At 38.9% G+C, this 22,357-nt stretch overlaps 1 protein-coding gene across 26 annotated transcripts in view; it reads right to left on the minus strand.

Annotated features, from left to right (window-relative positions):
• The window catches only part of EPB41L2 (erythrocyte membrane protein band 4.1 like 2), a 211,569-nt gene that overhangs the window by 35,717 nt on the left and 153,495 nt on the right, over window positions 1–22,357 (minus strand). For 10 of the 26 annotated variants that reach the window (XM_027551539.1, XM_027551540.1, XM_027551546.1 and 7 more), the window contains exons 9-12: window positions 19,364–19,516; window positions 18,777–18,874; window positions 14,417–14,589; window positions 9,166–9,338 (exon numbers count right to left, since the gene is read on the minus strand). In XM_027551539.1, coding sequence (XP_027407340.1) covers window positions 9,166–9,338; window positions 14,417–14,589; window positions 18,777–18,874; window positions 19,364–19,516 — 597 coding nt within the window. Of the gene's footprint in view, window positions 1–854; window positions 957–2,292; window positions 2,440–4,346; window positions 4,410–9,165; window positions 9,339–14,416; window positions 14,590–18,776; window positions 18,875–19,363; window positions 19,517–22,357 lie in introns of all 26 variants that reach the window. The other 16 variants (XM_027551529.1, XM_027551542.1, XM_027551531.1 and 13 more) reach the window with 4 other exon arrangements.

A 22,357-nucleotide genomic window follows, 5' to 3' on the forward strand; every position in this document is an offset into this window, starting at 1 on the left:
TAAGGCCTCAAACTCAAATGTTATCTCTTCACATGCCTTCTCAATTCTCGTATAATGTATAATAAGTATTTCATCTCCCTAATACTTCTTTGTACCCCAAATTTTCCAGTCACTAATTTGCATGTCTGCTATCTCCCACACTAGACTCTAGGCATTCTAGTCCCAACAAACAGCAGGTTGATCAGCTGGCTAAACAAACTCAGAAACAGAGGAATAAGAGTGGAAAAGCAACAGAAAGCTAACTTCTCTAGAAATGCCAGATACTTCATATATGCAGGAGCACAAAGAGATCTGAGGGGCTGCTTGTCTGCACCAAAATCTTTTGCCCCATTAAAAATGGGTCTACCTAGGGCTGATTCTTGTTGATGTATAACAGAAAACCACAAAATTCTGTAAAGCAATTTTCCTTCAATTAAAAATTTTTTTTTAAATCTTAAAAATAAAAATTCAAAAGGATTCCAAATGTAGTAAAACAGTAATCTAAGTCACACACAGTTTGTTATTTTAACACCACCACAGTGTGCCTTCTGCAAACAGTGCATTTTCATGAAATCATGGTTTCCCAACTGCCAGACACATGCATTGAAATTAGGGGTCACTTATCACCTAAATTGGTTGAGATGTCTGCATTTCAAATTGTGGAGTTTCAAATCAAGTCCTTCTGCAATATGGTGATTCTCATCTAATAATCCCATGTTTCTATCTTACATGGAGTTACCTTTCCAAGCACTCAAAAATTATTTTTAAAAATTCATGTTGATACACAAGGGAAAAGACGTATCTCATGGCTGCGGACAGAAATCAAGGAAAAGAGGGAAAAAGCAAGAGTAGATCCAAGGATGCAAGGTGAACACCTTGTCTGCCTCCTGGGTCTTTTCTTCAACTGTCCGTGCTGCCACCATCTGATGCTTCTCCTTCATGGATAAAATATCCTTGAAAAGATGGTCTCCTTTGCTCTATTGTTTTAAACAATAGACATAATCAACAAATAAGACAAACACGTTACACCTACAGCAACACAAACATAAAATGGCGGTGTGGGTCAGCGAAACAAACCAGACGAAGCGGCACATAAAAGGGGGACCCAGTCTCAGCACATCGTCAGTTTCCCCAGAACACACAACACTCTAGGGTTGATTCTGGAATATGGACATTAATATCTTCAGAAAAGCTGAAAACAAGAACGTAAAAGTAGTACAACTTCAGAAGATGCCGCTATAGTGTTTTAAATCTTAATATTGTCAAAAGTCTTTGCGGTTTACCGGTTTTTCTTTTGCTCGTCTGCTTTAAAGAGATTTGTCCCTTCCACTGTCACACAGAAATTTAAAGCAAATAACAGCTTTGCTTTTTAAGAAAAGGGTGAATAAAAAAGCATGAGAATAGCGAATTCAAATGCCTACAATTTGGCAATATTCAAAGTCAGACTAGATGATGAATTTAAGGAGAAGAGAGGGGTGAAAGGAAAAGGAGAGAAACCGTTGGGTAACATCTGAACATACTTTTAAAACTGTGTATTAAACATAGGATGATCACGATTTCCTCAAGCAAAACAGATGAGCTGATGAAGTTCTTGGTTGACAAAAGGAGAGACTTTGGAGCATCAGAAAAGAACAGATGCAGACGCAAATGAAGAAACATTTTAAGAATGTATTTTAAGGGCAATGCTTATGTTGGTGGCGGAGAGAAATGAACCATGGAGAGAAAAAGGATGAGTTTGGAAAGACGGGTGAAAATATTTTTAAAACATTAATCTGGATTTTATTACTAAGAAGTTTCAATATAAGTTATATAATTAACATTTTGCCAGTTTTCAACAGAGCTCAGCAGTCTTCAAAGCTAAATTTAACTCTTTATCCTCACAGTAATAACCTTAAACCATTCTAAATATGGTCTACATTACTACATCCCTTTAATTACTAATTCTTTAATTATTAAACAAACTCTTACTTCAGACGTCAATAATTTAAAAACTTATTAAATACAGTATACATTGGTTTTTAAGTCACTTGATGTAACAGCTCATTACTACCAATTTACTCGAGTAAAATAGTGAAATTATTTTGAAGGTAGTTGAAAAGTGTTTTGAAACTCATACAATTTACCCAAGAACTATGTCAATAAGTATTACACGCTGTTAATAAATATTTAGTATTTAAAAAATTGTTAGCAGTTACATTTTAAAAACGGGAATATTTTCTAACTTCTCATAAGAATCAACATAACAGATTAACAACCTAAGTTTTATGAACAGCTGGAGTGAGACATACAGCCAACAAATAGCTAGTCACATACCCCTTGTGTCTGTAGGGACAGAGGTGTGATACGTCGTTTTTCCCATTCATTAGGGCGTGGTTCAGGTGTGGATTCCATAAAATTGCGCTTGAGTTCACTAATGCTAGCCTGGTGTTTCAGTATTTCCTCCTGGGCCTTATCCAGGTCCTAGCAGTATGTAACGTAATAAAAGGGGGAAAATCCAAAAGGAAGAAAAAAAAAAAAAAAACCCAATAGGATAAAAATAAAAAATGAAACCAAAAATAAGACAAAGCAAACTTACGATTAAAAAAACATAATAAAGCAAGAAAAATGCCAAGTCTCAAAAGCCATATCACCACCTACAAATATGAGTTTGTCCAAATTTGAAAATTAAAGCCAATGTGTAATTTTTTTATGATTCACGCCTTAAAGGGTTCTGATTTCTTTGTTCAGAGTTGTTTAAGAAATCATGAAGAGGAGGCCATGGAACTCAACATGGCTAATAAACCTTCTTTCTCATAGTTACATTTAAAAGGCATTTTGTTCCTGCAAATTCACCTTTCAGATTTGGGCTACTACTAGAGTTGCATTCTGTGAATATAATGAAGAAAGTAAAATTAGAGAAAGGTGGACTCAGAGCATATTGGGCCTCATGGGAAATCCGGTCCAGGATCATATAAAAAGAGGAGGGAATGGTGGTGGGGGAAAAAACAGTTGACTTTTTTCAGGAAATTCCAGCAATGGTTTTTAATCCTTATAGAATAAACATAACAGCTGCCAGAAGCTGCTTCTATTTGGTCTTTCTCTAAAATAAATGAACGTCATCTTGGTTTCACGTCCTTGCCAAGCATAAATGTGGGACCCAGCCACCCACATATCAAATGGTCCTTAAAAGAAGATGTGAGAAAAACTACCAGGTCAATTTTCATTGAAATAGGCCCTGACAAATGTTGCTTGTGGGGTTTTTTTTTAGATTGGTCCTGATAAATGGTATTTGTAGGAATAAAAGGTAGTATTCAAAAAAGTTTTAACTGAACTTTAAGTGCTTTCTTACATTTCAAAAATCATAGGGCCACCTGTGGATTATAGCTTTCAATTACACTACTCCTTGAGAAATAGGTCATGCATCTGAGTAAATGAAATATTCCATATGCATGCACAAGCATAGTACGGATAGCTCATCTAGGAGCTTCTATTGCCATCTGCAAAAACTCAGGAAAATCTAAAAATCTTTGCATGGCATGGAAAAATGACTGTGGCTTGAGATCAGGCACATTTCTTGCATTTGTTCAAAGCGCTGTTATGTATTATTCTTTAGAGCATTTTAGTAAGTTATGCAAAAATACATCTCCAACAGTTATTAAAGCTGGCCAAAGCAACCCAACAGATTAGTCAAATTACTGAGGACCGGAGTTTTCCACTGAATACATTGCTATATCCTATCCTAAAAGAAGGGGGAAAAAGAAACAAAAAACCATTCTCGTGTGACATGGGGAATACATTTCACCTTCCTAATTGGGCAGCTAGGCTTCTTTTTCCTCTTTTCTTTCTCACTTTATTTCACTGCTTCTCTCTTTTTAATCAAAACAATCCCATTAATTAGCATCTTCTCAAAAGGAAGATTTTTAAGTGGACCACATTCCTAATTGCAGGGATTTTGGTACTTCTTCACTTTACCAAAAAAAAAAAAAAAACACGGACACCTATCTAGGGCCAAATGAATTAATGCCAGATTGACAAATATTTTTTGCAGTTTAATATATATTAAGGATGGATCATGTCCATTAGGAGAAAACAGGTTTACTTGCAGAACCTTAAGATTAACGAATAAAAACTTTATTCATTTGATTACACAGAATCTTTTCTTTTTTTCCCAGTTGTCACTTTGAGAACTTCTCATAGACATATTGCTACCTAAGCCACTTTAACAGAACAAAGTCAGAATGCTAACATGCACTCCCACGTTGAATTTTCCCCATGCATTTCGTGCACCGTGCTTGAAAGCTGCCAGCCAGCCAGCCTGTGCGTGACCCCCCGTCCACAGCAGCCTGGGCAGCCATTCGGACAGAGTTGTTTTCTTAAATTATACAAACCTCCAACATTAAATTGCTATGTCTGACATAAATATTATCTCCTTCTACTCTCAAGGAATTTTTCTGTGAAATTAAATCACACATAGGGAGGGAGGGGGAAGGCAAATAAACATAAGTGTATCAATCAGCAAGCACCAGAAATGACCCAGAGTTGGACAGTCTAAGACATTAAAATAAAAGAGAAATAAAAATCTTAAGAACCTAAAGCCACAATGAGCAAAAGTCACAAATAAATCCTAAATGTGCACCACCCCACCCCCGTGCAATCATAATGGCAGGCAGCAACTACCAGGAATTTAATTTGGGGGGAATAGTATCCACCTCCTCCAGCTGTGTTTCGTCCTCTTCCATCTTCGCCTGAAGTCACCCAGCAAGCGGCCAGAGAGAAGGGGAGTATTATTGGAAACGCTATCACCGGTGCAAGGAAGCTGTATTTGAACTTAAAATGGTGAACCAGCATTACCAACCTTTATTGTCTGGCCCTCAGAAGATGCAGAATATTAAGCCACTTTGGTCTTTCTTCACCTACAATGTTGTACAAATGATGGAAATGGTCCTTTGCAAAGGTGGAATAGAGAAGGGAAGCTTCACTCTTTCTCAGTCACCAGATATGTGTTGCTTTTTAATATGTTTTGACTCAGGAATGAAAATATGAGAGTGTAAAAATGGCATAATTCAGTCTGTTCTAACCTGAAATATTTAAGTCAACTGGCTGTGAGGGCAAAGTGTAATGATGCAAATTTTAGCTTTCACTTTCTATCAGGGACAAATGTTCACCCTACATAGATTTCTTTCCTTGGGGAGGAACCGGTTTATTTTGCTACTTTCATTTAAAATGGTGGAGAGTAAAAACTATTCTTGAGTTTTATAGTCACTTTTCTGTCATAAAATTTTTCAAACAAGCATATTTATTCCTAGTTGGACAATTCTCAGTTATCTAATGATCCAAAGAATAAATCTGTGTATTTGAAACTAACAGAAACACTGATGACTACTGACTCATGGAAGGGAAGAGCGTAAAAGAAAAATATTGATTCAGATACCAAAGGAAAATAGTTTAACTTTCACATCTTGATTTAGAGCAGGATCATATACATTATTTTTCTTCTTTACTGTGCTTTTTTTTTTTTAACCATTCAAGCATTTTTGAGAGGTAAACCGGGAACTCAGAGTATCTTTTGATCAAGAGGGAAAAACAGAATACAACCGCTCAACAATTTGTTAAGAATAATCTTCTAATTCCTTGGTCAACATTTTTCTAAAATGTCAATCTTTGACATCCCTTGGGTAACCTTTAGGAATCATGGATTCTCCCCCTATGCTTAATTATCTTCACATTTTTCCTTAGGTTTGCTCTAAATTTTGTGATTTATTCTATGTAGGAATAGTACCTACAGGATATGGGACCCTAGGTCCCCAGACCACATTTAGCAAAACAAAACAAACAAAAAAAAACTACTGCACATGTGAGCACAGCTTAGTACTGCAGAGGTAGCCTTATAAGGGGCAGAAATCCTCAAACCAGATACTTAATGCTAAATAAAAGGACACTAAGAGGTCTCACCCAACCTTAGGGCTACAGAGTCTAAATTTTCAAAATGCTGAGGTTCATTTTTCATAAGTATTTTTTAAAGATAACAGAAGAGTATCTTCCTTAAAAATACCTGACAGTGACTCCCAGATATGATTTTGAGTAAAAAAAAAAAAAAAAGTAAAAGAAAATAAACTACATGCACTTCATATCTGGGTCCCAAATGCTACAATAATAGGGAGACAAAGAGGTTCTGAGATTAGACCTACACACACATCAGGAGTAACTGTCACAGGTGCATTCTCCTAAGTGAAGAACAAGCTTGGCTTTCTAACAGTGAAATAGTAACACTAAGGAATTCTACTAATATATATCAATCAGTTATGTCCACTGTATTCGAAATTCTATACCAAAATAAAGTTTCCGTCCTAAAGGAACAGCATTCACATGTATGTGCAAAATGGATAGACCCAGATCAGACTATTAAGGGCAATGGAGGGCCCCCTCTCCTTTTTTTGTGGCCTAGTATGGTTCAGATATTTATTTTAAAAACCTATAACTTTGCACTCAACGTAGACTGTGTGGACCTAGTCAATGAATATCAGTGAGGGGAAACGCTTAATTACACTTATTTCTCATGCACTAAAGCTGTGTTGTGTGTATGAAAGTGTGCAGATCATACTATTTTGAGGGCAACCCATGATGAGATTTATGCGCATGTTTACACTCTACATTAGGAAGGGTATTAGATGAAGTGGAGCTTTGTTGCCCGCACAGATTTAAAGCTTATGGAGGACAGCCAGTAACTGCTTCCTCTTCCTCTGTTTTGTCACTCAAGTCACAGTCGTAAGAAACAGTCAGGGAGGCAGCTTTCGCCTCCAGATAGCAGAGGCATAGAGCCAGAGGAAGGGAAAAGGTGAGAGAAAAAGGCACTGACTGAGAAGCAGAGAGAAGGAGCCCAAAGATGAGGATGAGAGAGGGGAAGAACGAAGGGGAGGTGATGGGAACGTAATGCCGGACATCTGCGGGCAGGAAGGAGACCCAGACCTTGGGGAGGCTGGGGAAGGCAAGGTGCCCATTGTCACTGAGGAGCGAGGGGAAGCGAGGCAGAAGGCACCTGCAGAAACTGAAGGAGAAGGACCCACACTCGGAATCCGTGTGGTCAGCCTCTTTTAGAGGCTTCTCGGGTGCAGGGGGGCAGTCAGGCTCAGGAGGGGCTTCAAGAGGACCCAAGCCAGGATCACAGGGCCCCTGCTCTGACGTCTCGCCTGTGGAAAGGCACTCTAAGCTGTCCAGAGTGATACGATCGGCCTCCCCAAAGGGGTCTTCCTCTGAAATGTCAGAAAGGAAGTCCATTTCAGGGACTGGCAATAGGTTTGGGGAAAGAGATGAAGCACAGTGGATGAGTGGTGAAGGTGGGCACAAGGAAATAGGCTGTTCTCAAAAGCAAACCCATGGTTGAATGTGAAGTTACACAGCGGATACAATCAAAGGAGAACCAAAGGTAAAAGAAAGAAAGAGGAGAGAAGAAGAAAGTTAGTGAAAACTTTTACTCAGAAGTAACGACTGTATTAACAGTATCATTAGAAAATTAATTAAATGATCCATTTTTAAAAGAGGAAAACTGGACTACTTTCATCACATACAACTTAACAGGTATAGCCTGATTCAATTAGTATTTCCTGACTGGTTGCAAATGGATCCTATGAAACTCAGATAGCATTATTTTTAAACCTGGTTGCTGCCAAACATTGAAAGTATCAGTGAAAAGGCACACTGAGTCATTTGCCAAAAACAGGCAGAACTTCCCTTGGAATTTAAGAGAACTTTTCTTTTGTATCATATTAACTATGCAGAATGGAATAGAGGCTTCCCGTGATGCTGAGCTCTCCCGTTTCTGATGGAAGTAGCCACTCTACTGGGTACACTGGTAGCGTGTTGGTGGTGTTCAGTCGCTAAGTCGTGTCTGACTCATTGAGACTCCGCAGACTGCAGCACGCCAGGCTTTCCTGCCCTTCACTATCTCCCGGAGTTTGCTAAAACTCATGTCCGTTGAGTCGGTGATGCCATCCAACCATCTCATCCTCTGTCACCCCCTTCTCCTCCTGCCTTCCATCTTCCCCAGCATCAGGGTCTTTTCCAATGAGTTGGTAGCATAATCATAAACTCTCCTGACAACTATTCAGTTACTGATGGATGTTGTTTGATATGATATCTGTTATTTTTAGTAAATTTTTAATCAAATCCTTTGTAGAATATGATAGTTAAAGATTTTTTAACAAAGCAATGAAAAGGATTTCATGGCTCGCTCTGCCTGAGGCACTTGTTCCTGCCACATAAGGCAGGGCCCCCATGGTGCCTGAGCCCTTCTCTCCGCTGGGGTTGGGAGTTATCACTGCAGGAATTCCCGGGACCCTGGCAGTTATCTCTTCTAGCAGGTTCTTTATAAATTCATGTTACACATCTTTAACATTTTCAATGTTAAAAGTTTTAAAACATTATAAATTTTCAAAGTTAAATTTCTGGAAATATTATAAACCCACAGGATGATTTTATTTCTTTTTCATGTTTACTTCCAATGTTACCTATTCTAAAGTTTCTCTGTGGGATATGGAAAAGAGATCTGAAGGACTCAAAGCCACTTCAGATCAACTTCTAAGTGACTATACTTACACTTGCCCATGGTAATATAAAATAACCCAAACAAGTCTGAAAACACAATACAGGTTACTTCTCCATCCATTATGGCACGTACACCAAATAAGACCGAAAGCCACACACCATCTTCTCACATAGTATTCACAAAACAATTACTTTTTGCTTGAGAATTTCTTCTTCAGTAACAGACTATTAATGAAAAACCATAAAGACCATCTTTCTTCATTTCAAAATATTCAAGTCAATATCATAATAAAATTACCAAGACATAGGCTACATCTTAAAATTTACTTGAAACAAATCAAATATGAATTTCAAATCATAGCTTTTATAATTGGGGGGCTTAATGAAATAGGATGATTATAAAGATGGACAAAAGGTCAATAAATTACTTACTTGGATTAAAGTAATTTATGTTGAAATATTTTGCTTTGAACAACAACCAGAAAAAGGTTAGCGACTCAGTCTAAAACAGCAAGAGTCTACACACATATGAAAGGCGGAAATTTTTATCAACAGAGAAATACAATGACTGGTTTTAAATGATACTTGAGTTCTGAAACAAATGCAATAGACAGCCTCTGATCTAAGTACACATTTAAAACCATATATTCCACTAATTCACCATACCTTTCCTTCAATGAGCGGCATATGCGGGACTTTAGCTGGGCTTCTCAGGTCCCTTCTGCCATCACCATCTTGTACCACGGCAGTGCTTACAACTCCAGGGCCTGGTGCTGAAACCTCCCCAGCAGGGCCAGGAAAATCCTTCATAAGACTTTGGTCCACAGCATCAATCGGAGCTAGTGACGAGTGATTATAGGGATCACGTTAGGATGTTTAAACAAGAAAATGTTATGAAAACCTCCCTTTCCAGATAAATAGGCAGCTTACAGACAATTAATAGAAACCAGAAGATTCTTTGATCATGAAAATAACAAATCAAATAAACTCACGATTATACTTAAAAAAAAAAAACAAAACTCTGAATTGTAACCCATTAAGTCTCTCAAGTCACAGATATCTGAAGGAGAGATACTGATCATGGAATTGGCCAGTAGGAGGAGCTCTAAGACCAGATGAAACACCAGAGTCAGGGAAGCACAGCAGAATTACAATGTGAGCAGTACTTCAGTTCTCTGGGGTTTCTTTAATCTTGCCTGCACTTATTTCTGAATCTATCTATTGCAACAAATAATTACCTAGTTATTAAAATGGTTTGCTTTAATAAGTTTTAATAATTCCTCCATAAAGGAACCTTTAATTAGAACACTAGTCAAAATTGTGCCAAGACAGGAAAGGTAGATTTTAGAGAATTAACTTCTGTATTTATGTTTACTGTTTTTTATTTTTCTAACCTCCCTCCTGAATGCCTCGACTTGACCTGCAGCAAGCCTAATACATAGAAACCTTCTGCCTTAGCAAATCTGGCCTTTTGGGTCCCTTCATCTATCATACAGATGGGCAGGAACATGTACCGTGTTGACATTTCTGTCATATGCCAGAGCAACCCAAGATGGCCTCAGATCTCAACAAGGCCAAGTGAGCAGCAACTGGCAAAAGCCTCTATCTTTAGATTCTCCCCCAAAGAGTGGGACAACCACTGCAGTCATTTCACCTGCATAAAAAGCATCTTCCTGACACAGTATGGTTGGCTCTGGTCCCAGGCTCCCAGGGAAGCACAATAAAGACAGGCCTTTAGGCTGCAAGCTCTTGAAGGGCAGAAATGTGTGTGACCCACCATACTGAACTTGGGCAACCTCTAGACCCCTAATTCATGTGTTACAAGAAGCCTCTTAATCCATACCCCTCACACACCCTGTCCAAACTTCCTTCTTTTCTAGTCTCACCGTTCACCAAATTACTGAAGTCAGAAACCTGGAAGTCTTTTCCTTTACCCCTCAACAATCAGTATGTCCAACAGAATCCTCATATGTATTTCTAAACATGGCAAATTTCCTTCCACCTCTATTTTACCATTCAGGTACCTTTTAAGAGTTTCATGGATTTAAACACTCATACTTTGGAAAGCCTGCACCAAATCCAATTAAACATTAAAACAAATTCACATCATACATAAAGTATAATTATTTTCTAGAGTTTTTTTTTTGAACTTTTAAAAAATTTTAATAATTCTTCCTTGAAAAGTATATGGCTTGAGTTTTTAGCTTTAACTTAAGATTATGGTCCCTAAGCACTCATTATGCATACTCAGAAACTTACTGCAAAATGAGAAAATCTGACCTAGAAATGGTTTTAAATATAATGATATCAAATTTTAATGAATATCAAATTTAAAGTTACATAATTAAGTTGGCAAGATGTTCACACTGCATACTTTTATTAAACAGTTACTGATTTCAGTTTGCTATTAACTTTTGTCAGGTCTTACACCTTTGTAGAACCCTAAGATTATAAGCCCAAGGAGCTGAACCTACAGTGCCAAATGGCTAATTGGTCTACCACCATCTGAGACAAAACCACCATGACTCTCACCAGGACTATGCCTAACCAGTTGGCCTCAACTTCTTCCCTCATCCTCTCCAATTGTTCTAGACACGGCATTAATCAAGTGACTGTTGTTTTTTTTTTTTTAGAACAGCACTGTACACTTCATGGCGTGCCAAATAGATGGGGAAACAATGGAAACAGTGAGAGACTTTTATTTTCTTGGGCTCCAAAGTCACTACAGATAGGGACTTCAGCCATGAATTTCAAAGATGCTTGCTCCTTGGAAGAAAAGCTATGACCAACCTAGACAGTATTAAAAAGCAGAGATGTTACTTTGCTGACAAAGGTCCCTCTAGTCAAAGCTATGGTTTTTCCAGTAGTCATGTATGGATGTGAGAGTTGGACCATAAAGAAACCTGAGCACCGAAGAACTGAACTGTGGTGTTGGAGAAGACTCTTGAGAGTCCCTTGCACTGCAAGGAGATTCAACCAGTCCGTCCTAAAGGAAATTAGTCCTGAATATTCATTGGAAGGACTGATGCTGAAGTTGAAACTCCAATACTTTTGATGTGAAGAACTGACTCATTGGAGAAGACCCTGATGCTGGGAAAGATTGAAGGCAGGAAGAGAAGGGGATGACAGAGGCTGAGCTGGTTGGATGGCATCACCGACTCAGTGGACATGAGTTTGAGTAGTAAGCTCAGGGAGTTGGTGATGGACAGGGATCCTGGCGTGCTGTAGTCCATGGGGTCGCAGGGAGTTGGATACAACTGAGTGACTGAACTGACCTGTAAACATGTGCTGGCACAAGTGTGTACACATGTGTACATATGAACACATACAGTCTTCAGTGCTTCCCTAAAATAAAAACCACATTCCCCACAATAGCCTGCAAGCTCCTGTGTGATCTGTTCCCAGCCTACCTCTCCCCATCACTAATCAGCTCTGACTACATTTGCCTTCCTTCTGTTCCTGGAATGTATCAAGCTGTCCCCAAACTTATGACCTTCAGACTTGCTACTACTACTAGTGCTACCTGGAATCTGTATCTCCTGTTCTACTCTTTCTCATCCCTTAAGTCTCAACCCAAATGGTTCTTCCTCAGACAGACCTTACCCAGTCTGTAATGTCCTTGATTACACTTTCCACTTTCGGGAAATCACGAGTTCCCTGTTCTCACATGCATCCTGGGTGTTAGCACTCTCAATGACTGATTTGTCTCATTTCAGGTTTTATTGTGCAATCCTGGAATCTCACTGTTCTAAAATAGCTATCTAGGTTGATTTTTATTTGATATTTTATCTTTAGATATCACATAGAAAGTAAAAATCAATGTAATCACTAGTAAATTTAATTTTTCAATCCTTAAATTGAAGAATATTTATATATCTAAATAGTCTGTTTAAAAACAGAAAAAAGAAACTACAATACATGTAAACAACAACAACAAAAAAAGGTATATTGATGGTGTGGTGGGGAAAATAAAGCTCAGTACCAGGTTACAGCCTAGCTTTGCTCTGAAGGGGAAAAAAAAAGAACATAAGCCCTCACCAAATAGTTCCCTAGCTGTCTGGTCATGTATTGGCATGAAAAGCCTCCTATTTTTCACAATAACACAATAATCCTTTTGATGACTTGCCCATCTGATGAATTACAGTGTCCAAAACACAAAAGGAAAAATAATGGATTACTGTGCCATGTTTGTTGCTTTTACTTGTGAAAATCATTGTTTTCAGATACAGACCCACTATAACCCACTGCGGTAACTGCCCATACAAGACGGTGGGTTTCCTCGAGCACAGTTTATATACCTCCAAGAAAAGGCACTGCTTTACTGCTCTTTTTAAACTCTAAAAACTCACAACATATGAGTTATAAAAACCTCATAGTTCGAAAACAAAGGCTGAAACAGACAGTGTTACAGAAAGAGGAATGATTTCTCTCAAGGCATGAAATAACACTGATCGCATTTATTCAGCACTTGTATAAATTCACTGTGGCAAGGGGCAAGGCTTGTGAAATATTTACACAAGCGGGCACATTCTTCGGATTTACTTGGAAAAAAGTGCTCAGTTGTTGATGAACTGAAAGATACTCTAACAACTATCATACAGCAATAATTCATTAAATGTAAATCACTACATTTGGGGATGTGGACATTTATTCAAACCACAATTTATGATCCCATTGCACATTTTTTCTGTGGCCTCATAAATTGTATGAAAGATTCTCCAGAAAATTCAGTAACTATATATACCAAAATGTCCACCAACAAATATTATTAACTATCTCTGTGTGTCTGCCCAGATCTATTTCCTAAGTTTATTCCAGGAAAAATAGATCTAAGGCAATGAATGTCAATCCTTCACTAATGAGAGAAGATTTTTTATCTATTAGCATATCCAGCCTGCTTTAACTAATTATATGAAACATAAGCCGTTCGAGTTTGTATTTCAGAATGATTAACAGCAATACTAATAACAATGAAAAATAGGTTCTTACTGATAAACAGCAGTAAAATAGAACTTATCCAGTTCAACATTAAAGGATCTTTTGCATATATGTTTTGAGATTAAGCAACCAAAAAATGTTGGGAAACTACTTTTGGTAGAAAAGCATCCACACCACTTACTTGCTAGTAGGTAGAAAGGAAAACATTTTTTTAAATATCTTAAAAAAAATAACCTCAGCTCTTTTATAGAAAACCTGCTATTAACCCAAAATTAGGGTAATAAGATATACATATATATATACGTAAAATGAAGGGAAGCAACATCAATTTATTTCCATGTGTAATTTATTTAAAAACTACAAATATGTAGCTAATTAGAATTCGAATAGAAAAAATGTATACACATTTATAAATGTCTCTCCTGGGGTGTAAGAATAGATGAATACATATTTCCTTTCTTGTTGTTAGAACACTGTCCTTCAACTAATCCTTGAAGCTGTGAATGGTTTCCTATATGCTAGAATGTCTGTTAAGCTTTAATAAGAGTTTTTAAACCTAAAATTGTGATGATGCAATGAAGTTTTGCATTCCTTTGAATAAAGGGTCTATATATACTGCTGCTGCGGCTCCAAAAACCCAAGTTTGCCATTAATTAATAAGTTCAAGAAATCAAATCACATAAAATACATCACAATTAAGAAGTCTGTCCAACATCTCATCAAAAACTCTAACATCTGTGTGTTTTGACAGTGCCAAGAAAATTTAGGTTCAGAACGACAACTTCAAAACACTATAAAATGATTTTCAAGTAAGTGTAATTAATAGTATTTTATTTACTCACGGAAAAAAAATATCTAGAGGCTATCCCTCTAGGTATTTCTAGGGGTCTTGTTAATAACTAGTTCAATATTTTCTAATCCCACTGGATTAGAAAAAGACGACTGGAATCCAGAATCCTAATACAATAAATGTGTTTACCTCCATCTAGACTCCTGGAGACCCGTTTACTAGAAGTGCGTTCGAAGTGTGGCGCCGGCCGGTCAATCAGGCTGCTGGCCTGGCGGGTCTGCGCCTGTGTACGGCCACTGTAGCGGAATTTGGACCCTAAGGTCAAGAACTTGGCCTTTGGTGGCTGCTCTGGAGACACAAGCCTATGAAGGTGGGGGAAGGGGAACAAAATTAGACTTCGTGGATGTTTTTTAACTTTGAAACTATATAATATCTCACTTCATTACGTATGATTATTTGGTCCAAAAACGCTGCTTACACTAATAAAAGTGAACACTGTTTATAAACCCTCCTATATACAGAGCTTTATGATCATGATAAGATGAATAACTCCTCATTCATATATTCATGAGTAATATGTTTTCCTCAACCTGAGCAAAAACGCAGCTGTTCTTTGTGTGTACCAAAGGTTATTTATTTGTATTAACTTAAATCATTTATATAAACACATATGCCTGAATTCTTGCTCCTAGCCTTAAGTGCCAAGCAGCAATCCATTACCATTAGCAATTCTTAATATTTATGTCTATTTCTCTGGGAAAGAACATTAACTCAAGAATCTGTTCCATCAAGTGATGCTCTCGCATGAAGTACACAGCAGATCTGCAGAGATGACTAACACCCTTTATTGGCAGCGCGACTGTACTGCTTAAACCCCGGGTCTGTAATGAATGAGGTAAAACTTTACTGATGTCAAGTACTTCCAGACTTATGTGAAAACAAATTTTTAGTAAATGAGCCAATCTTGTCTGGTATACAACCGAAATGATCTTGCTTTCACTGCCTGATCAAAAGCTGTCAAAGCATTTTAACAAAACAGATAATCCCAGAGCTCTCAGAGAATGTATTAAATAAGAAGACTTCAGTTGACAGTTTCAGAATATGGAGAACTCCACCAAAACTTTTCTTATTATTCTCCAGAGAAGCGTGATTTCTTAAAGGGTTCTTTACCATATCAAGTATGTCAGGCATTTCTGCTCAATTTTTAGAAATCTTGTGCTTAACAAGCAATGAAGAGAGATTCAAGTCTAGGGTAAAGCCACATATAGTAATTCAAGAGGTGGCTTCCCATCGATTCAGAATTCTCAATCGTATTAACCCAGAAATACTATGAGTTAGAATGAAACTGATGAAAAAAGAACTGATACATTCTTGGCTTGAGTCTTGTCGTGGAGGGTGGCAGAAGTGTTTCTTGAGAACATCCATTTTATGCCAACAGATCTTCAAAGGAGACACAGATGATACTGCTGAGAAAGCAAAATCTGAAGACATCGGTGCCTTAAACTATACTTTGGAAAAAGCTCTATATCCTTAAATTAGAAAGCCAGAATGTTAAGACATTTAGACAGGAAATGAACTCTTATCTGTGCTCTGTATTCTCTTTCTCTACATGGAAGAAGCTGAGGCTCTGAAAGTCTAAACCAACCATGAGGACCAGAGGCAAGGTGAGAAAGGCAGTCATTCACCATGCACTGCCTTCTGATTGCCTGAATATGGTAGGTTTCCCTACCTTGCAATCCACCTATGGTCAAAGAACGCTATGTAAGAAAGCAGTTATGTATAGAGAAAAAGTGTCATTGACAAGCTCATCGGTGCAGTAATTAACAAATGCTCATTCTCCTTGAAAAACAAGTTGACTAAATCGCATTTATTTTCATCATCTATTCATGAAGTATGCTCTGTAGGTACTGAGAGACCAGTACCTACAAAAAAAGAGACATTTCTAAAAAATATCTCAAATAAGAAATATGCATTGATGACCCCGAAGGAAATACACCCTGCTCCACAAAAATTGTTAAACTAAAGACAACCAATGCTGGAGAGAATGTGAAAAAGCCGGGACCCCTCCATACTGTTGGTAGAAATACAAAATGGTGCAGAAGCTGTGTAAGACAGTTGGGAGGCTCCTTAAAAAATTAAAAATAGAAATATCACATGATTCATCAATCCCACACATGGGTATTTTTCTAAAAGAACTGAAATCAGGATCTCAAAGAGGTATGAGCATTCCCATATTCAATATAGCGATGGTCACAATAATTAAGATGTGGAAACAACCTAACCATCCATTGATAAGTAAACGGATAAAGGAATTACAGGATACACATAAAATGGAACACTGCTGCTGCTGCTGCTGCTGCTGCTGCTAAGTCGCTTCAGTCGTGTCTGACTCTGTGCGACCCCATAGACGGCAGCCCACCAGGCTCCCCCGTCCCTGGGATTCTCCAGGCAAGAACACTGGAGTGGGTTGCCATTTCCTTCTCCAATGCATGAAAGTGAAAAGTGGAAGTGAAGTCACGCAGTCGTGTACGACTCTTCACGACCCCATGGACTGCAGCCTACCAGGCTCCTCCGTCCATGGGATTTTCAAAGCAAGAGTACTGGAGTGGAGTGCCATTGCCTTCTCCGTAAATGGAACACTATTCATCCTTTTAAAAAAAAAAGAAGGAAAGTCTGCAATATGTGACAATAGGGATAGATCTTGAGAAAATTATGCTAAGGTGAAACAAGCCAGACACAGAAGACAAGTACTACACAATTCTGCCTATATGGGGTATCCAAAACAGTCATATTCACAGACTCAAATACTTAAATGGTGGTTCCCAGGGGGTGGGAGAGGGGGCAATGGGGAGTTGTTAATCACTGGGGAAAAACTTTCAACTAAATAGGATAACATTTGCTCAGTCATGTCCAACTCTTTGCAACTCCATGAACTATACAGTCCATGGAATTCTCCAGGCCAGAATACTACAGTGGGTAGCCTATCCTTCTCCAGTGGATTGTCCGGACCCAGGAATCGAACCAGGGTCTCCTGCATTGCAAGTGAATTCTTTAACAGCTGAGTTATAAGGGAAGCCCCATTGTACCTACAGTCAGTAATAATACTTAAAATGTGTTAAGCGACCCTGCCACTATAAAATAAAATTATTTTAAAAGGAGAAAAAAAGACTAGAGGCAAAGAGGAGGGTGAGACTGGACTATCTGGCAGCCTCTGCAGGTTCTCCTCTGCTAACTGTAATTCAACCACAGGCCACATCTTCCCAGAATGAGCAGCTCCATTTGAGCATTTTCTCTTATGTCCAGTTTGCAAAAAATATAAATTCAAGAAATATAAGAAAAATATTTTAAATCTAAGAAATATAAGATATAAGTCATAATGCAAAAGGGGGAAAGTCATTTACCAGAGGATAAAAGGGCTTTCTTGCCCAACTAACTGACAGTTGTGACCACATACGCAAAGTATTAGCTTACAGACTAATTTCCTGATCACAAAGAAATCTTTAAGCAATTAAGCTACAATTAAACAGAAACAGAAATCAAAACAAAACAAAACAAAAAAGGGTTGAACACAAGCATTTATGAGTTTTCTCCAAAAGAATTTTTTGGTGACTTAAGTCAGTGGTAATGTGACTCCTCTGAAATGAGTGTATTAGAGCAGTCTTGAAAGTAGATAAACAGCACACTATGCTACCAAACTAAGAATAATGATAAGAGTGACAAACATTATTACATACCAGAAACAGTTCTAAGTTTGTTTCATGCGGGCTATATATACTCTCAAGGCAGAGGAATGACTCCTCTTCCTTGAGACAAGAGAAGAAAGGGGAGAGGGAAATGATGCTTAGTTAAACACAAAAAGAGAAGATCATGAAACCAAGAACACTCATGACCCACAGTGTCTACTATCAGCATACCCCATGATGGAGGGCATCTGAGCAGTGGGGCAGGGGGCCGAAGAAGACCATGCACATTTGTGATGGTGGCCCTGAGGATCCAGCCAATGTAGGCAACAGTCGCTCTGCAATAGCATCAATCCACAGGGCTGTGCAAGTGTGTCTATGAGAATAGTTATGCTACTGAAGGGACTGTGTGGCAGCACAGGAATAGAAATGATGAGATCAGGACACAGGATTAACCCAGAGCCAGGAGACTAGAGGCTGATGTGCAACAATGACCGGGGCTAAGGGGGCTAGAACACTCCTGACAAACTAGCAAAGGGGCAGGTCCAGAGCTGGTTTCGTTGGGGAAGAAGTGAAAGCAGAGGGAGCTGGTAAGAGCAATTAAGTGAAACCTACTAAGGTGAGTGACAGCGGAAGAACAGCCAAGGCGGGAGGGTAGAAGGAAGGGCAACTGGAGTTTTGGACCATGGCAGAAGATCAGCCCCAAGCCATGAGGAGCACGGCCAGGTGACAGAAACAGACACACGAATGGGGAGCCCGCAGAACCTAAGGTGCGGCTGTGTCTGCCGCTCTATGCACTGCCACCGCCTCGGATCTCGAGGGTACCCAGAGCTGCTCACATGAATCCCAAGCTGTTTTCTCAAAATTACCTGTAGAAAGTATGATGTTCCACACACACCTTCCATAGCCTTTTTGCTGCCCGATGGTTTGGCAGCTTAAAGCCAATGGTGCTCTCGAACTGTTCCAGCTAGAATAAATCCATAAGACAAATCAGCCATGTCTCCTTAAGAGCTGATTGGAAGTTACTAAAAATCATGGGCTCAGATATCGCACTAAAAACTAATTGTTCCTCTTGAAAAAAAGGCAAATATCAACCACTGACATAAACCAGCTATCCTTTAATGTCCACTAAAATTCATCTTCCCACCTGCCATCCATGGATCTCGCCCACTTAGCTGATTCAAAAGAAAAACGAACCCCCATGGTGTGGCAGGCGCATAGTACTTTCTCTTTTCTGTGAAATTGTGGCTGATACTGGTTTTCTTACCAACAGGAATATATATGCAAGTTTATCATCAAAACCCTGACTTGACTTTTTTTTTTTAACCACGGAGGAATAAATAATAGTTCATTTTCTTAAAACTCAATGGAAAAGAATTCTGCTAGCTCACAGCCATAAAAGAGAACACTGACAAAGCCCAGTTAGACACGGCCAGGGCTACGTGCCCTTGCTTACCTCTGCTGGCCTAACTTTAATGTAGAAGTTACTGCGCTTATAGGAGATTTTCAGGATTTTCGGCCAAGCAAAACGATTGATTCTCAGCCTGTCTTTGTAGATGAGGAGTCCATTAGCACATACACCCAGCTTGATGTCCACGCCTTCTGAGTCCTGCCAAGAGAAGGCCATTTGACCATGATTAAAGCTGTGGAAGTTACACAGGTTGGAAAACCTACAATCTCCCTCAACCCATGATCAAGAATGCCAATCTAACGGGTCTGTGTTTCAGTTTCAGCAACAGAACATGTGTTAATAGAAGCAGTAAGATACATGACACCTCTTAAATCTAGATACTTCACTCGAGGGGCCAGATTTTAGGTATAGCAACATGACTACAGGACGCAGTATTCTTCAAAAGGCCTAACTCATATGTTCTCAAGCTTGGCTGCAAAACCCAAAAGGGAGGAAACAGACCTCAATTTAGACATCCTGAAGCGAGGGAGATAAAACTTGTTTTGTGAGAGGCTATTTCAGCTCCGGACAGCGTGTCAGCCTGCCCTAAGGTGCAGTCAGCCATTTTACTGTAGGCAAATTTATCTCAGATGGACTATGCCAGCTAATGGCTGTTAAATAACGCCTATATTCTGCAAAACACTAACCTCGCAGACAGTTTCTATTCTAGGATGACAGTGTTGAAATCTTTGAATTCTTTCAAGCAGTTTTCCAATAACTCTTAAGTGCTGACATCTAGTTCTCATTACAACATTCCTTCAGCTGGCATGTTTCAAAGGATGGTAGACTATTCTTAAACTTATTAATACTGTTTTCTTCCCTCAATGTTTTAATGTGAAAAAGATAACCATCTAGAATAATTTTCAGCCTGACATTTTTAAAGATCAAATAAATTTACAGACAAAAGTAAAAAAAAAAAAAAATTGTCTCCTCACATTTCAAGTAGGGCTGGAAGATCTAATATATATAATACTCAAGGATCTTTAAGAGAAGAACTAGATCTCACTCAAGATATGAAAAATCATTCAGAGATATTCACATATTCAGAAATCATTAATAACATAGAAAAATTCTCACAAAATATGCTAAAACAAACCTCATACAGTCTAGGTTCAAGTCAATAAATGTGTAACATTTCAACTGCCTTGTTACTGAGAACAATTAAATGCAATTTTTATCTGTTTTTTAAAAACAGAAGTACAGTACTAGGGGTGTTTGTGTGTGTGTTTGAGTCGCTCAGTCGTGTCCGACTCTTTGTGACCCCGTGGACTGCAGCCTGCCAGGGTCCTCTGTCCACGGAATTCTCCAGATAAGATTACTGGAGTGGGTAGCCATTCCCTTCTTCAGGGGATCTTTCCAACCTAGGGGTTGAATCACGCTGCAAGCAGATTCTTTACCCTCCGAGCCACCAGGGAAGTCCATAGTGCTAGGTAACTGATGCCGACTGTATTCACTGCTGTGATGTGTGAGTAATTCATGTATATAAATAATATCGCATTAAACCATCTGAACAGGTTTAAAAATCTCTTCTATCAGGTGCTTTTATTCACCGATATCCAGACAGTCACAGTTCTCTCTAGGAACAGAGTGAAAGCTGGAGTGAACCAGTCACAGGTACCCAAGCAATGTGGCACCAGACACAAAAGATGCATCTGCTCAAAACATCACTGACCAAGGCACAGGGAGCAGGCCGGAAGAGTGCCCAAGACAGCATGTACTCTGCACGAAGAGGGAGGCACCCTTCATTTGAAACATTCAACAAAGCCATCACTAGTGTGAGGTAATCTTTCAACAGGACACTGAAGCTATTTTATCTGACTTAAAAATAAACACAATCTGGATCCAAGTTAATCAGTTGATTTTTGATTGTTCCACACATTGTTTTAGAATTATCAGTATCTGTATGAACAGAAATTACAGATAAAGAAGCTGAAGGGAAAAAAGTCCTAGTTCTCCATGGTTGACTTCTGCCACTCAGCAACAAAGTCAGTAAAATAAACTAATAAAAAGGGAGCCCTTTCCTTCCTTCCTTCCATCCGCTGTGCTTACTGCCTCAGGAAGCCGCCCCACGAGGGACATCAACAGGATCCCACGCCCACCGACTTCCAATGGGTTCGGCCAATGGGAAGTTCTCAGATAAGACCAGAGAGGAAGAAGTTGGGAAGGTCTGGGGTTTTAACACCCAGACTCCCTCCCCGTGTAGTCGCATGAGGGTGGCTCTGTCCTCGACAATCGCAGCTCCACACAGATCTCTCTCCTGAGTTCTGACAGCTACTCTCTGCCTAACCAATCCACACCCAGGTTAGGAGAGCTGCTGTTAACAGCTCACAGGCATCATTCTACTCTTGTGGTTTCTGCCTGCCTTTGTCCAGAGCCCTTTCATTCAACATCCCCACCTTGTCCTGACATAAGTGTGCCGTTAAAAACTCTTTTGACAATAAAATATTAATTAAAAACTTTTAAACATGATCTCAAGGCAATGAAAAATGTATAAACACACAAAACTTTAAACTACATGAAAGGTGTTTTTAAATTGCTACAGACTTTTTTTTCAATGAGCTACAAATATCTTGCTCATCAGGTATTATCTAACAAGTCCACCAGATGATATATTGAATATATGCATGTTATTCTGACTTTTCTAAAGTGATCTACTCTTAACCACACAGTAAGAACTGAAATTATAACAAAACCAGCAACTTTTTAACTTTTCTAACATCAGTTCAGTTCAGTTGCTCAGTCATGTCTGAATCTTTGAGACCCCATGGAATGCAGCACGCCAGGCCTCCCTGTCCATCACCGACTCCCAGTTTGTGCTCAAACTCATCTCCATCAGGTTGGTGATGTCATCCAGCCATCTCATTCTCTGACATCCCCTTCTCCATAACTTCAAAAAGAAGAATCTGGAAACCTTCCAGGATTACCATCTAAAAACTGGTTTCTCACTAATGATCAACAAAAGCAGCAGATGGAAGATTCATGTGTGACAAGAATAACAGG

This window comes from Bos indicus x Bos taurus, chromosome 9 (genome assembly GCF_003369695.1).
Source record: "Bos indicus x Bos taurus breed Angus x Brahman F1 hybrid chromosome 9, Bos_hybrid_MaternalHap_v2.0, whole genome shotgun sequence".
Taxonomy (NCBI): Eukaryota; Metazoa; Chordata; class Mammalia; order Artiodactyla; family Bovidae; genus Bos; species Bos indicus x Bos taurus.